The sequence below is a fragment of the Zootermopsis nevadensis genome, unplaced genomic scaffold, assembly GCF_977971745.1.
Source record: "Zootermopsis nevadensis isolate Lab colony 2312 unplaced genomic scaffold, Znev_1.0 Znev_ptg000202l, whole genome shotgun sequence".
Classification (NCBI taxonomy): domain Eukaryota; kingdom Metazoa; phylum Arthropoda; class Insecta; order Blattodea; family Termopsidae; genus Zootermopsis; species Zootermopsis nevadensis.
In genome coordinates this window covers 73,390-89,402 of record NW_028259333.1, presented here as the reverse complement: position 1 = coordinate 89,402, position 16,013 = coordinate 73,390, and the positions used below count along the sequence as shown (strand labels likewise).

Below are 16,013 nucleotides of genomic sequence, written 5' to 3'. Positions count from 1 at the left end.
AAGTTGCAATGAGGCATTCTTAAATATGTGCTCACAGTTGTTACTATATATAGTGCTTTATATTTAATAATAATCTAACCAGAGGCAAATCCAGACGTGCTTTCTTTGTAAATGGGACCTCTTCGAAAATATCCAAAGACACGGGCGGTCGTTTCTTCGTCACTCTCGGCTTTCCTAAAGCAAGTAAATACGGAATACGAAAGAAAATTATAAACCTGTTGAAACAACAGAGACATTTTAAGAGAATACTTACAAATATGGAACTAAAGAAAATTCTCAGTTTATTACAAACAACTTCCTAGTTCCACAAACATTTAAAAAGCCCCCACATAGTATTACAACAAAAATAAAAAAATTTGAAAATCATGTTTATTTCAGATAAAGACATGTTAAAATTAGCAGCTACAATCAATAAACACAAGCAAATTTCCACAAATGAATCACTCTTTCGCTCACTCACTTTCTGTTGGAATCTATAATTTAAAAGACTTGACAACAGTTTCGGGTACTCTAACAAAACTAATTCACAAGGCTGTCATACAACACACCTGCTGCAAGTTACTTTAATAAGCAATACGGTAGCTTATGACACAGAAACACGCTTACCCTTCTATTTCTCTCAAATTAGAAGCCATGAATGGTCCTGCGGCAGCATCCTTGAGCATTTTTTCAAACAGCGTCTTCAAATTGTCATCGAGCTTTCTGCCTTCATTCTGCTCCAAATATTTAAGTATGCAAGCGTGGATCCTATAGTAGACTTCTAAGGCTTCAACTGCCAAGTTCTGTGGATTACTGTAGCTTATCCTACGGGCATAACTAGCCTGCGTCTGATGAAGGTGTTCGCAAGCCTGCAATAAACGTCGCGTCTATATTCAACAGGCATACTCTTGTTCAGTTCATAGTTTGTTAATAAACCATTTTCTTATCAAGGGTTCTGGGCCTTTGTGCATATCAAGTGGTAGCACAGAGCGTGGTTTTGTGATTCTATCTAACTCAAGGTCTTCTGTTATTGCACTCACATTTTTTTCTTTTGTACTGATTATTGTGAATTGTTGTTAATCTGTCAGCTGTTTATCATCTTTACAATGGATCGTGCACTTCCGAATTTGGACTACCTCAGGAAGGATGAGCTGGAATATGAGATCAACATACGGAAGGTCACCGGCCTCCAAGAATATTTAGGTGATTAGCAGGCAGCGAGATTCACGCGTCCGCCTCGGACTCCATCAAACCTCTGGTGAGTTGTTAACCTTGTGCAATAAATTTAATCAGATCCAGGAAATAGAAACTTACATTTGGGCTGACAACATTTTTCCTAATCAGTACACCAGGATTATGATGCGCCTATGCCAGCTGACCTACGGGACTCGTGACCTTGCCGACAGGAAAGTTTCAGACCAGTCCAATCCTGCCTCCCTAGACAAATTGCCTGAGGGCATTTCCCACTTCGCGTCGTCTGTGGAGGAGTTTCAAAGCCATCTCTGCCAGCCCTCCCAGGATCCCACTCACAAACCCCATTCTCTTGATCATTTTACCTCTGACTCTAACCGGGCTCTTATTTCACAACACCAAGAATAATTATAATCCATTTATAAAAACACCAAGGAAGCCTACTGCTCTTACCTTTGCAAAATGGCTAAGGAAAACTCTTGGATTGTGGTCTCTCTTCTCTGCCACTTTACCCAGCGCTCATCTTGTATTCCACAATCCTCTCCTGCAGCATACCATATCTGTCAACATACACCAGTCCTGATATTTTAGCCACAAAAATTATAGCTGAAGTATAATCTATCATAGGACATATGACCGTCTAACAAAACAGCACGCCATTTCCGATGGACATGCGATTTCTCCTATTAAAGACAGGGCGAAGCATACCTAGTCTTTGAGCTGCCTTTCTGTATTTTGATGACAAATCAAAGGGAATTATCAAATGGGTAAACACGTGGAGAGATAAGAAATAGATACAAAATTTTAGTCAGAAAACTTGAAAGGAACAGACCACATGGAAGACAAAGGCTTGGATAAGGGATAATATTAAAATAGATTTTTAATAGTTCCTTAGGAATGGACTGGTCAGGGGCCAGTCGTACATACTTGGTCATCACGATAATGAACCTTCCGATCGCACGCAAGATGGGGAATTTCTTCATTACCCGAGAGACTATGAGCTTCTTACGATAAACTCTGCTCCATGGAGTTAGTCATATGAGATAAATGGCCTACATCTGCAATTTTAAAAATAAAAACACTCAGAACAGCGAAACAACAAACAAAGATTCACTTGACCGCTGACCTTGCTGGCAGTGGTGAAACACTTCTCTGCCGTGTCCAACATCTTCTCCTTTCGATTCTCCAATATCTCAAACATCTCCAGGCTGAGGCTGTCTGTTTCCTGCAGACACACAGTGTTCAATGGTTTACAAAAATTACAATGCAATAATGAGAATGTTTTGTTAATTAAATGGCTTCCCTGATGATGTGAAATTGTAGGTGCAGATAATGGCTATGTCTTCTGTTCTGTCTGTCAAAGATGACGCAGTGTTTCATCTCTGTGGAGAGTTTTGTTACAGCCAATCTCCAGTCTGGAGTCTCTAATGTGTTCCCAACTCCTGGTGGAGATATGAAGACCCAATTGGTCAAGTAAACCTTACTGCATTAGCAGAGGATCTTGTGCACGCCAATCTTTGAGTCTGGAGTCGTCTGCTTCGGTTCCACAGAGGACAGACAACTCCAAAATCAAGAACTGGGCATGTACAACAGGATCAGTCACACCTGCACCATCAGGGAAACCACTGAAATAAGAGAGCACCTTCAAAACTTCAACTGTAAAGATGTGTACAGACCGAGTAAAGACTCTTATCACCTTTCTAACCAGACCTACCACTCAGACACCTTCATCAAGCAACTGCTAAGCCTCACCAGCAGTGACTGACTCAGCAGAACTAACGCACTTTCAACCACTGGGTCACTAAAACTCTTCCACCTACTTTCCTACTCACATGGTTCCTAAAATGTTTCTCATTGACTCTTCTCCTACTTCACTCTGAATTGCCTTTCTGTACTGTGTTCTGCTACAGCAAATGCGTCTGGGCCAAGTCTGAATGGTAAATAAAACATCGATGGAAATCATTCCAACAAGATGGCTATAGCACATCACAGATAAACCAGAGAGAGAGAGAGAAGCAAAAGACTGGCATGGTCACAATATCTCATACGCATTCCTCCTCTGGAGATATCAGCAAGTTTCTCACCACAAATAACATCAAGACAATGCAGTGGCTGAACAAGAAGAGTATTAACATACTGGGACAACTGAAAGATGATCTGGGAGGTGCAAGGACTGACTTTGAAGAGCTCACCAACATACTCCAAGAAACCACAGCAGGGTTAGGTTAGGTTCACAAGAATGTTGAATAACATTCAGAAAGGCCATCTTGCTTCTGAAGAAAAAACTATGCATGTCAGAAGGTCAGAAAAATATCATATAAGTGCGTCACTCTAACTTGTTTTTGCAAGTTTTGAATCAGTGAGCTTAATGGTGACGACATGAGTTTATACTTTACTCTGCATAAGTAACCTAACCTTCAAAGGTCAATGGTTGTCACAAATGTAGGCCCCAGTGAATCTGTAAATGTGTGTGTGTGTGTGTGTGTGTGTCAATAAACACCATTCCCTGATGGTGGAGATTATAAATCGTACCTCTGCTTCAAACTGATAGACCAATCACCTGAGAATATTCTATTGTGTACATCCTCCGTCATCAGCATCAAACAGTGGACAGCATTTTCAGTTACTTGTTATACGACTCTTGCTCTCAGTGAAGCTCAAAAGCGAGTTTACAGCTACAAGAAACGCTCTTTTATCTTACCTGTTTAAGCAGGCGGGAACAGAAGGAATGCACCATATAGACAAAGGAGCCGTACTCGATCCACATCAATGAATGATTCGCCTCAATATCCAGAGCACGCTGAAAGCAACGCTGAGCAGCAGACGCTTGACGCAAAAAGTCCATCTCGCTCTTCAATGGTTCACACTGCGACATAAAATTGTGTTGAACCTTACCTATTTACAAAATACTGATTGCTACTAGCAAAATTATACACATAGGAGTCTGCTCCCAGTGGCGGATCCGCTTTTCCCATGTGGCACTCCACTGGTCTCAGGACTCTGCCCCATGCAGTTGGCAAGTCAGAGTACACTCCAATGGCATAAGTCCATACCAAATTTCATCAAAATCCATCCAGTGGGTCTCAAGTTCAATCACGCAGACAGATATGACCAGCCACACACATGCATTCACTTCATGCACATCCTGCAAAAGTGATTACATTAAGTGGAACGCACTGTAAATATTTTACTTACAGAATTAAGTTTAGTTTCCAGTTGACTCCCACGAGCAAGCGCCATTCCTGCCCAGGAGTCGATGCGTACAGGATTGACACAAACATCCAGCAGGTAGTGCCTAATTGCCTTCCCCTGCAACAGACACTCCGCACTTTAACCTTGTGTTCACTGTTTCCACACTGCACGGCAATAATCGGTGTCAAAATCATTCAGATAACACTAAGGACTCTTCCACAAACACTTATGTATGTCCATTAATAATTCTGGAGAGGAACTTCAAAGGTTCGTGTTCGAGTCGAACATTTCATGTGCATGGCACAATTTTAAAATTTCAGTACAGAAAAGTAAGATATGGGTTTTACAGGAATTACCCCACACGACCTGAAGCAGTTACTGACAGGACTAAATTACAAGCTTCATACTTACAAGGACACTGAAGACAAAATCAAGGAAGAAATGCTAACAAAGTTTTGTAATGAAATGTCTGTCTTGGTGTTACAGTACAGAAGTGAAGCGAGGGCATTAAGGAAGGTAGAATATTCAAAAAGAGAATCCAAAGAAATTAAGATTAAAGGAAGCACAATTCACATATCTTATCAACTACTTACCCATTCATTAACTTTGAAATAATAGTCAGCCAAGAGGTAGAAGATCGCTGACATGGAGCGAGGCAACTGACTACGAGCATCTCCCAACACGGGAAAAGACGGGCTCGTCCCATCGATATATGCCATCACTTTTTCCACCAGATGTGCTGAAAGCAACACAAATTCATATCAGTTCTGTACGTGCTCGCAGTAGCCGATATAGATGGGGCAGAAGCAGGTACGTCAACATTGTGGAGCCCCTTGCGTGTGGTCGCTGTTACGACTAACAGCTGTTACCGGTACCGAAGTGTCAGAATGGAATACCATGCACGGTGGGCTAGCCAGCTCTTGGCAGATGTGGGCACAGAATTCTGCAGATGCTGCGATATTGTATGGCGAACAGACGGCATCCCGATCAGAGACACTTTGAGTGTCGCCGCGGGGTCGGGACCATTTGTGAAATATTTAAACACACAGCAGGGGGCTGCGCACGCTGATCGTTCTCAGATGGTGAAGACGGCCGGAGGCAAACTGGAGTTCCGTTTACAGTTTGCCTTACAATCCTTCGTATATGGCCTTACAGTACGACCCAACATGAAGATATTCCTTCTGCATTTCACGAAGTCAACCACGTCATTAAAGTGGCTATCACAGACAGCAGATATTGTCCTACAAAATTGCTTTTCTTTTTAAAAATCAGAGTAATAGTAAATATATCACCTGGATTATAATGAGGAGGTATCAGAGAGGCAATCCTTTTCAGCAGACATTCAACATCAGCGGTGATGCTAGTGACACGGTAGGAATCAAATTCTGGCAGTTCATCAGGCAGGTAGAACTGATATAACTGCATGCCCCGCACCCAAGTCAAGGGGACTTGAGGGACTCTGTGGTCCTGAAGGTAGCGCGCCTGTTGGGAGAAGAATGCCTTAGGACCTCAGGTTTGAAAAAAACATTTATGATGAAGTTAAGTATGATACAGCTTGTATTTTTGATTCCCTAAACGTCTGTGATAATAATGGATTCTTTATAAGAACGTTACTTCCGACAGTCATGTTTCACATTTACTGCGAATGCTGTTGTTGTTGTTGTTTCCCCCCCCCCTTACTTCTGTCTTTCGTTTGCTGGTCTAGTCTTTGAGAGTACAAACTTTTTCATGATTCAAACACAGTTCATACATTTCAAACTTTCTAATATCTGTCGTATCCTAATTACGTTAGGTTAGTAGGTACCTTTCCCTGGTGACTTGTAACCGTCCCTTTCCGTCCACCACACGTCACACTGCTTGTTTAGTATACTCGTAGTCGTAGCCTGGTTTGCTCATATGATTACAGCTTCTTGACGTGGGATATGTAAAGATACAGAAAGGGATTGTTGATGATGGTGAGAGGTTGTCGGTGAGCACGAGTTTCCGACTCCCTGGGAATATACGGGAATTAGAAGGTGGAGCAGGTTTCTACACAAATGGACAACAAAGTCTTTCTGTGTTGCACTGATCGACGACACTTTATTTTTCCTTAATACGCGCAGGAACATATATATCTTTTAAGCACTATTCACGGAGGCAGCTGGATGGCTCGGCTGTTCCTTTGTTCTGTCGTACGTTTGTTAAGAAAAACACCCCCGCTCAACCGAAGGACCAAAACTTTAGAGAGCGCCCCGCAACCACGATCGCGCTTAAATACCCCTGCATTACGTAATTTGTCATTGAATTTGGCTTAAAAGCTGCGACCTGATTCGTTCCCCCACAACGGCGGGAACGCGCCTTAAGCTGAGCTCAAAGTCAATTGGTCCATCGCAATGATGCGATGGTCGTAATGCAGTCATCACCCCGCATCTGGAAGGGATGCACACTATTGGTTGGTTGGTGATCATTTCCTGTTAAGAGATTTTGGGCTCTATGAGATAATATTATAGCCATGGATATGTTGTTAAGGGCGTCCTACTATGTGCATGTACACAGTGTAGCACAGTTGTTACAACTTAGATATAAAATCATGTTTAAGACTGTACTACATTAAATCATACTACAATCTTAGTTAAGCAAAGATACATAGTGATTTTTTTGTTAAAAAAACATTAAATTTAAATTTTCATACAGTGATTTGTAAAAGAATAAAGAGAATGTGTTTTTAAGTATGACTTTAAATTTTTTTGCCATTCTTGATGGGAAATTTCCTAGTATTTGTAATCAACTATAATTCATCTTCAGAATTAACAAATTTAAACCTACACGCCCTTTTTTTTTGCTATCCAACTGGATCAGAATACGTGAAAGTGGGTGGTTCTTATGAACACAATAACCAACCTTAAGGTTCCTTATATACAGGGTAAATTCTTGGCCACATTAGCAGTTTTCAAATTCTTAAGATAGCTTATACGCTATGAAGTTAGTTAATTCGACAACCTAACTTTCATTTACTCTCTGATATACTTCTTGTTCATGAAGTTGAACAATCACCAAAGCAAAGATAACAATAGGTGCATACTGCTCCAAACAAAGTACACCAGTGTGTGAAGGGCACGGCACTGTGTAACGAATAGAGAACAACTATTTTAAGCATTTTTATATCAGTAGCTTCAAGTACAGTAAAGAGTAAATCATTATCAATTGTTTTAGAGTACTTAACAAATGCATAAGCTATAATGAATCCATGTGAAATCAGTAAAATTTTTACAATACCAATAGTGTTGTTCTTCTAAAGATTAAATGTTCCAATCTCAAGGAACCGTCCTCGATGGGCAAGACAGCGTACAGAGGCCAGCAGCATTTCCTCAGTGAGGGAGTTGAAAACAAGGTCCACACCTCTACCATTTGTCTCTGACATGATGAGATGCTCAAAAGAGGTTTCTCGAGAGCTGCCAATATTGCGGTCCGTCAACTGGGAAAGAAGATTATATGCACACATGTTTGACAATTTGTATGCATTAAAAGCAAGAGAACTACCTTCAAATTACAAAACATTCTCAAAACGGAGCATAAGATGACTTTACACATCCATTGTGAAAACACTCTAGGAATCTTACCTTCAAGGCCAAGTCCTTTCAATACCTGTTATGGTTGCATGTCTTAAAAGCATATTATTTTACTTTTCATTTTCTGTCACTGTAGTCTAACCAGTGTTATAAATAGGGAAACCTGGAGGAAGAAAAATTTCCATTTCTGAATTTACATTCTGGACAGTAACGAATATTATGTATTCTATAAGGAACATACATCCATTTATAACTTGCAGGTCTAGAGAAAAAGTTCTGCACTTTCTTTAACAGTGATGTAACAGATTCTCCTTGCTGAACAGTCTCAACATCATACCAATGCAAATCCCTATAACATATGTGGTAAGTTAAAAACATTCCAGAATATTTCAAACAGTGTACTGTGCCTGGGTCAAAGGCATGGATCCTGTACTATCTCAATGCATGAATGAGAATATTAATTATGGTAAAAACAGAATTTATGATTCTAGCCACAGAACCAGTACTCAGTTCCTTGGTCCTAGACATTCTTGATCATCTCTCATATGTACAAAGAAAAACAGTATTTTGCCCAACACAGAGAAAACCAAAATGTCCCACAATCTTCTCATGTTGAGGCCCAAATTTCCCCCCATACTAAACACCAAAAATTCAGATTAGATATTTGGAACTTATGACAGCTGCTGCCACGTCATGCATCACTGAGAACCCCCAGAGTCCATCCAGGCCAAAAACAAAAATTTACAACCAAGAAACCAGACAAAAATTATGAATGTTCCTGGTGGAGGTATGGGAACATAATCTAACAGGACAAGCTGACAGCTGCCCCACAATCAGAAAGAATAAAATAAAGAATATAAATAGGAAAATAGCACACACGTTCAGTCCTCCAGCAGATGGCTGAGACAGTAACGCTGTCATGTGAGAAATTCCATAACAGAGCACATACTTCATTATTTGAAAGGGAACTCATTTGTTGCATTGTGACTAGAAATGTTTTGGCACTGACAGGCTTTCGTAGAAGGTGATTATGTGTATGCCCAACTGTTTGGTCATGATGTTGCCACAAGCAGGCAATGCAGAAAGCTGAGCGGGGATGGGGAGCAGTATTTGAGTTCTGTGACAGTATGTTTCACATCGAAACTTCGATTTTTAATGAAATTCACACATAACACTCAGAATCTGTAAAATAATTCAATTTATCATGGCGGAAAATCTCCCCTATGTGTGCATGAGATAGGAAATAGGCTGTTGAAATACCTGTGGAAACTGTTTCTTCATGAATGCCCGTTTCTCCTGCGTGCCAACAGTAGTGAACACTGTACAACCTGCGTGCAGACAGATGTTGATGGCTGCCTGGCCTACACCCCCGCTCTCTAAGTGGACCAGCACAGACTCACCCTTTCTCATGTGACCGATCATCTCAAGTGCATAGTAAGCCTGTTCACAATAAAGCAAAGCAATAAGTTTTTCTTTTTATGTTAAATTCTCTTTAGGTATAAAGGTGGCTCTGTTCTGGGTTGTTGCACTGTGTAGTTTGGTAGAGGTCTGCTGGTGTTTCGGAGGTGCATGTTTCCTGATGGTGGTGGCACCAGCCACCTCTGAAAGATCACAACTTTTATGAGCCTATACAGTAAAAGAACTCAGAAGATGAAGATTGCTGTCTTTTGGGTTGTTGCTCCCTGTAGTCTGATAGATTTCCACCAACATTTCAGAGGTCATACTGCCTGTCATCAGGGCAATAAATGTTAATCGCCCTTTTGACGGAGACAGTATGACTTCTGAACCGTTGGCGGAAATCTACCAGAGTACATAGCGTAACAACCCTGAAGATAGCCACCTCCATACTCACTGCCATTTATACCTGAAATCTCATTTTCTTTAGGGGACTGGCCCTTGCCCAAGTACCATGTCATAAAGATAAATACAAGGTGTGAATGTTAAGATTCACAGTTTCTTGATCTCAAGATCACTAGTAGACCTGGGGGCATGATGAATCTCTTTTAAACTTACATGGGCTGGAAAACTTTACAAAAAAAAAACATCTGTTTTTTCAAACTTGTTAAATAGTTATACATACATCATACAGCTTTAATATGTTCCATTGATCCATAAGTTAGTGAGATGACAGTAGACATAATAAACCATGGATATTAAAAAAACACAATTCACAATTTATACATTGTTAAATAATTATCAATTATTTGCACTGACTGGAAATTCTTTTTAGATAACAAAATACATAATAATTCTGTTAATAACAATTGGAAAGTGTGTGTTGATTCAGACATTAAACTGAATTTTGAGTGGATTCCATCTGACTTCACCATATCCAGTTATACATATTAATATATGAAAGTATTCAATATTATGTATTCGAAACCAAAGAACTTCAATTTATGTCAATAACTTGATCTATTATTTAGTTTAGATTTATTTCGGTGCAAATAAACCCTTGGTATTTTATTTTGTCGTCTGTTACAAGAAAGACATTCAAAAGTAAGCATGTTGCTTTGACAACAAAATAGTAATGCAGAAGCTAGTAGAAGCAATTTCCACCAAAAATACAGCAGTTACATATGGCACGGGAGAAACAAATTTCTGCGAATAAAGAAATGAAACAATAACTGTTCCACCTATCATTATTCAAACAACTTTTTTAATTTGTTATAAATGAAACCACAGAAAGATAATGTGGATAGTTTTCTTTTGTCTAGATCTCGAATATATTATTTAAGCTACCTGAACATATTCACGCTGTAAGACACGAGGCCACGTGTTAGGAATAAGGTAACAAAGATGGAATTGACAAAATATGTAGTATATGCAGGAACTAATAAAAAATACATACAGACGTTTAGTTGGAAATAATAGTCACAACAGATATGCAGGCACAGAACTGACTATAACATTACAACAGAAATCAGAGACATAAATTTCAAATGGAGAGCCCAGAGGTGTCCTGTAACTCGTTGCCCATTCTGGTCATGTCCAGAGAACTCTAGCCCTTCAACACAAAAATTCTTTAGTAACAAATTCCAAGTTTTCCTGAAATACAAAAAAATTTGATGTAATATATAAAACAAACTATTACATTATGTGACATGGAGACATATATACGTGTGTGTGTGTGTGTCCCTCAGAATTTCATGTTGATTGTGCAATTTCTCACAAGGGCACAGGACGTTCTTTAATAGTGAATGGAGAAACCAGCATATAGACACAGAGGACAGCGTAGATTTTGAAAGCTGACAAGAGAATTGATGAGCAGTAGACTATTATTTAACTACATAATAATTACTATTGGTTGGTTGGTGATCATTTCCTGTTAAGAGATTTTGGGCTCTATGAGATAATATTATAGCCATGGATATGTTGTTAAGGTCGTCCTACTATGTGCATGTACACAGTGAGGCACAGTTGTTACAACTTAGATATAAAATCATGTTTAAGACTGTACTACATTAAATCATACTACAATCTTAGTTACGCAAAGATACATAGTGATTTTTTTTTGTTAAAAAACATTAAATTTAAATTTTCATACATTGATTTGTAAAAGAATAAAGAAAATGTGTTTTTAAGTATGACTTTAGATTTTTTCGCCATTCTTGATGGGAAATTTCCTAGTATTTGTAATCAACTATAATTCATCTTCAGAATTAACAAATTTAAACCTACATGCCCTTTTTTTTTTTTTTTTTTTTTTGCTATCCAACTGGATCAGAATACGTGAAAGTGGGTGGTTCTTATGAACACAATAACCAACCTTAAGGTTCCTTATATACAGGGTAAATTCTTGGCCACATTAGCAGTTTTCAAATTCTTAAGATAGCTTATACGCTATGAAGTTAGTTAATTCGACAACCTAACTTTCATTTACTCTCTGATATACTTCTTGTTCATGAAGTTGAACAATCACCAAAGCAAAGATAACAATAGGTGCATACTGCTCCAAACAAAGTACACCAGTGTGTGAAGGGCACGGCACTGTGTAACGAATAGAGAACAACTATTTTAAGCATTTTTATATCAGTAGCTTCAAGTACAGTAAAGAGTAAATCATTATCAATTGTTTTAGAGTACTTAACAAATGCATAAGCTATAATGAATCCATGTGAAATCAGTAAAATTTTTACAATACCAATAGTGTTGTTCTTCTAAAGATTAAATGTTCCAATCTCAAGGAACCGTCCTCGATGGGCAAGACAGCGTACAGAGGCCAGCAGCATTTCCTCAGTGAGGGAGTTGAAAACAAGGTCCACACCTCTACCATTTGTCTCTGACATGATGAGATGCTCAAAAGAGGTTTCTCGAGAGCTGCCAATATTGCGGTCCGTCAACTGGGAAAGAAGATTATATGCACACATGTTTGACAATTTGTATGCATTAAAAGCAAGAGAACTACCTTCAAATTACAAAACATTCTCAAAACGGAGCATAAGATGACTTTACACATCCATTGTGAAAACACTCTAGGAATCTTACCTTCAAGGCCAAGTCCTTTCAATACCTGTTATGGTTGCATGTCTTAAAAGCATATTATTTTACTTTTCATTTTCTGTCACTGTAGTCTAACCAGTGTTATAAATAGGGAAACCTGGAGGAAGAAAAATTTCCATTTCTGAATTTACATTCTGGACAGTAACGAATATTATGTATTCTATAAGGAACATACATCCATTTATAACTTGCAGGTCTAGAGAAAAAGTTCTGCACTTTCTTTAACAGTGATGTAACAGATTCTCCTTGCTGAACAGTCTCAACATCATACCAATGCAAATCCCTATAACATATGTGGTAAGTTAAAAACATTCCAGAATATTTCAAACAGTGTACTGTGCCTGGGTCAAAGGCATGGATCCTGTACTATCTCAATGCATGAATGAGAATATTAATTATGGTAAAAACAGAATTTATGATTCTAGCCACAGAACCAGTACTCAGTTCCTTGGTCCTAGACATTCTTGATCATCTCTCATATGTACAAAGAAAAACAGTATTTTGCCCAACACAGAGAAAACCAAAATGTCCCACAATCTTCTCATGTTGAGGCCCAAATTTCCCCCCATACTAAACACCAAAAATTCAGATTAGATATTTGGAACTTATGACAGCTGCTGCCACGTCATGCATCACTGAGAACCCCCAGAGTCCATCCAGGCCAAAAACAAAAATTTACAACCAAGAAACCAGACAAAAATTATGAATGTTCCTGGTGGAGGTATGGGAACATAATCTAACAGGACAAGCTGACAGCTGCCCCACAATCAGAAAGAATAAAATAAAGAATATAAATAGGAAAATAGCACACACGTTCAGTCCTCCAGCAGATGGCTGAGACAGTAACGCTGTCATGTGAGAAATTCCATAACAGAGCACATACTTCATTATTTGAAAGGGAACTCATTTGTTGCATTGTGACTAGAAATGTTTTGGCACTGACAGGCTTTCGTAGAAGGTGATTATGTGTATGCCCAACTGTTTGGTCATGATGTTGCCACAAGCAGGCAATGCAGAAAGCTGAGCGGGGATGGGGAGCAGTATTTGAGTTCTGTGACAGTATGTTTCACATCGAAACTTCGATTTTTAATGAAATTCACACATAACACTCAGAATCTGTAAAATAATTCAATTTATCATGGCGGAAAATCTCCCCTATGTGTGCATGAGATAGGAAATAGGCTGTTGAAATACCTGTGGAAACTGTTTCTTCATGAATGCCCGTTTCTCCTGCGTGCCAACAGTAGTGAACACTGTACAACCTGCGTGCAGACAGATGTTGATGGCTGCCTGGCCTACACCCCCGCTCTCTAAGTGGACCAGCACAGACTCACCCTTTCTCATGTGACCGATCATCTCAAGTGCATAGTAAGCCTGTTCACAATAAAGCAAAGCAATAAGTTTTTCTTTTTATGTTAAATTCTCTTTAGGTATAAAGGTGGCTCTGTTCTGGGTTGTTGCACTGTGTAGTTTGGTAGAGGTCTGCTGGTGTTTCGGAGGTGCATGTTTCCTGATGGTGGTGGCACCAGCCACCTCTGAAAGATCACAACTTTTATGAGCCTATACAGTAAAAGAACTCAGAAGATGAAGATTGCTGTCTTTTGGGTTGTTGCTCCCTGTAGTCTGATAGATTTCCACCAACATTTCAGAGGTCATACTGCCTGTCATCAGGGCAATAAATGTTAATCGCCCTTTTGACGGAGACAGTATGACTTCTGAACCGTTGGCGGAAATCTACCAGAGTACATAGCGTAACAACCCTGAAGATAGCCACCTCCATACTCACTGCCATTTATACCTGAAATCTCATTTTCTTTAGGGGACTGGCCCTTGCCCAAGTACCATGTCATAAAGATAAATACAAGGTGTGAATGTTAAGATTCACAGTTTCTTGATCTCAAGATCACTAGTAGACCTGGGGGCATGATGAATCTCTTTTAAACTTACATGGGCTGGAAAACTTTACAAAAAAAAAACATCTGTTTTTTCAAACTTGTTAAATAGTTATACATACATCATACAGCTTTAATATGTTCCATTGATCCATAAGTTAGTGAGATGACAGTAGACATAATAAACCATGGATATTAAAAAAACACAATTCACAATTTATACATTGTTAAATAATTATCAATTATTTGCACTGACTGGAAATTCTTTTTAGATAACAAAATACATAATAATTCTGTTAATAACAATTGGAAAGTGTGTGTTGATTCAGACATTAAACTGAATTTTGAGTGGATTCCATCTGACTTCACCATATCCAGTTATACATATTAATATATGAAAGTATTCAATATTATGTATTCGAAACCAAAGAACTTCAATTTATGTCAATAACTTGATCTATTATTTAGTTTAGATTTATTTCGGTGCAAATAAACCCTTGGTATTTTATTTTGTCGTCTGTTACAAGAAAGACATTCAAAAGTAAGCATGTTGCTTTGACAACAAAATAGTAATGCAGAAGCTAGTAGAAGCAATTTCCACCAAAAATACAGCAGTTACATATGGCACGGGAGAAACAAATTTCTGCGAATAAAGAAATGAAACAATAACTGTTCCACCTATCATTATTCAAACAACTTTTTTAATTTGTTATAAATGAAACCACAGAAAGATAATGTGGATAGTTTTCTTTTGTCTAGATCTCGAATATATTATTTAAGCTACCTGAACATATTCACGCTGTAAGACACGAGGCCACGTGTTAGGAATAAGGTAACAAAGATGGAATTGACAAAATATGTAGTATATGCAGGAACTAATAAAAAATACATACAGACGTTTAGTTGGAAATAATAGTCACAACAGATATGCAGGCACAGAACTGACTATAACATTACAACAGAAATCAGAGACATAAATTTCAAATGGAGAGCCCAGAGGTGTCCTGTAACTCGTTGCCCATTCTGGTCATGTCCAGAGAACTCTAGCCCTTCAACACAAAAATTCTTTAGTAACAAATTCCAAGTTTTCCTGAAATACAAAAAAATTTGATGTAATATATAAAACAAACTATTACATTATGTGACATGGAGACATATATACGTGTGTGTGTGTGTGTCCCTCAGAATTTCATGTTGATTGTGCAATTTCTCACAAGGGCACAGGACGTTCTTTAATAGTGAATGGAGAAACCAGCATATAGACACAGAGGACAGCGTAGATTTTGAAAGCTGACAAGAGAATTGATGAGCAGTAGACTATTATTTAACTACATAATAATTACTATTGGTTGGTTGGTGATCATTTCCTGTTAAGAGATTTTGGGCTCTATGAGATAATATTATAGCCATGGATATGTTGTTAAGGTCGTCCTACTATGTGCATGTACACAGTGAGGCACAGTTGTTACAACTTAGATATAAAATCATGTTTAAGACTGTACTACATTAAATCATACTACAATCTTAGTTACGCAAAGATACATAGTGATTTTTTTTTGTTAAAAAACATTAAATTTAAATTTTCATACATTGATTTGTAAAAGAATAAAGAAAATGTGTTTTTAAGTATGACTTTAGATTTTTTCGCCATTCTTGATGGGAAATTTCCTAGTATTTGTAATCAACTATAATTCATCTTCAGAATCAA

The 16,013-nt window shown here is 38.4% G+C and overlaps 1 protein-coding gene and 1 long non-coding RNA gene across 2 annotated transcripts; both read right to left on the bottom strand.

The window, feature by feature from the left end:
• Nucleotides 1-351: 351 nt before the first annotated feature.
• LOC147870764 (calcineurin-binding protein cabin-1-like) lies at nucleotides 352-12,199 on the bottom strand. Its single transcript, XM_087341974.1, has 10 exons — nucleotides 12,128-12,199; nucleotides 9,171-9,350; nucleotides 7,618-7,755; nucleotides 5,655-5,844; nucleotides 4,956-5,101; nucleotides 4,366-4,479; nucleotides 3,872-4,036; nucleotides 2,297-2,395; nucleotides 1,624-1,730; nucleotides 352-848 (listed from the first exon to the last, which is right to left on the bottom strand). Exons 1-10 carry the CDS (start codon nucleotides 12,197-12,199, stop codon nucleotides 800-802), a joined length of 1,260 nt encoding a protein of 419 aa, XP_087198100.1. The 3' UTR covers nucleotides 352-799.
• A 28-nt stretch (nucleotides 12,200-12,227) lies between these two features.
• Nucleotides 12,228-13,747, bottom strand: LOC147870763 (uncharacterized). The gene is made up of 2 exons (XR_015533183.1): nucleotides 13,608-13,747; nucleotides 12,228-12,510 (listed from the first exon to the last, which is right to left on the bottom strand). It is a non-coding gene; the product is annotated as an uncharacterized LOC147870763 (long non-coding RNA).
• Between the last annotated feature and the right edge of the window lie 2,266 nt (nucleotides 13,748-16,013).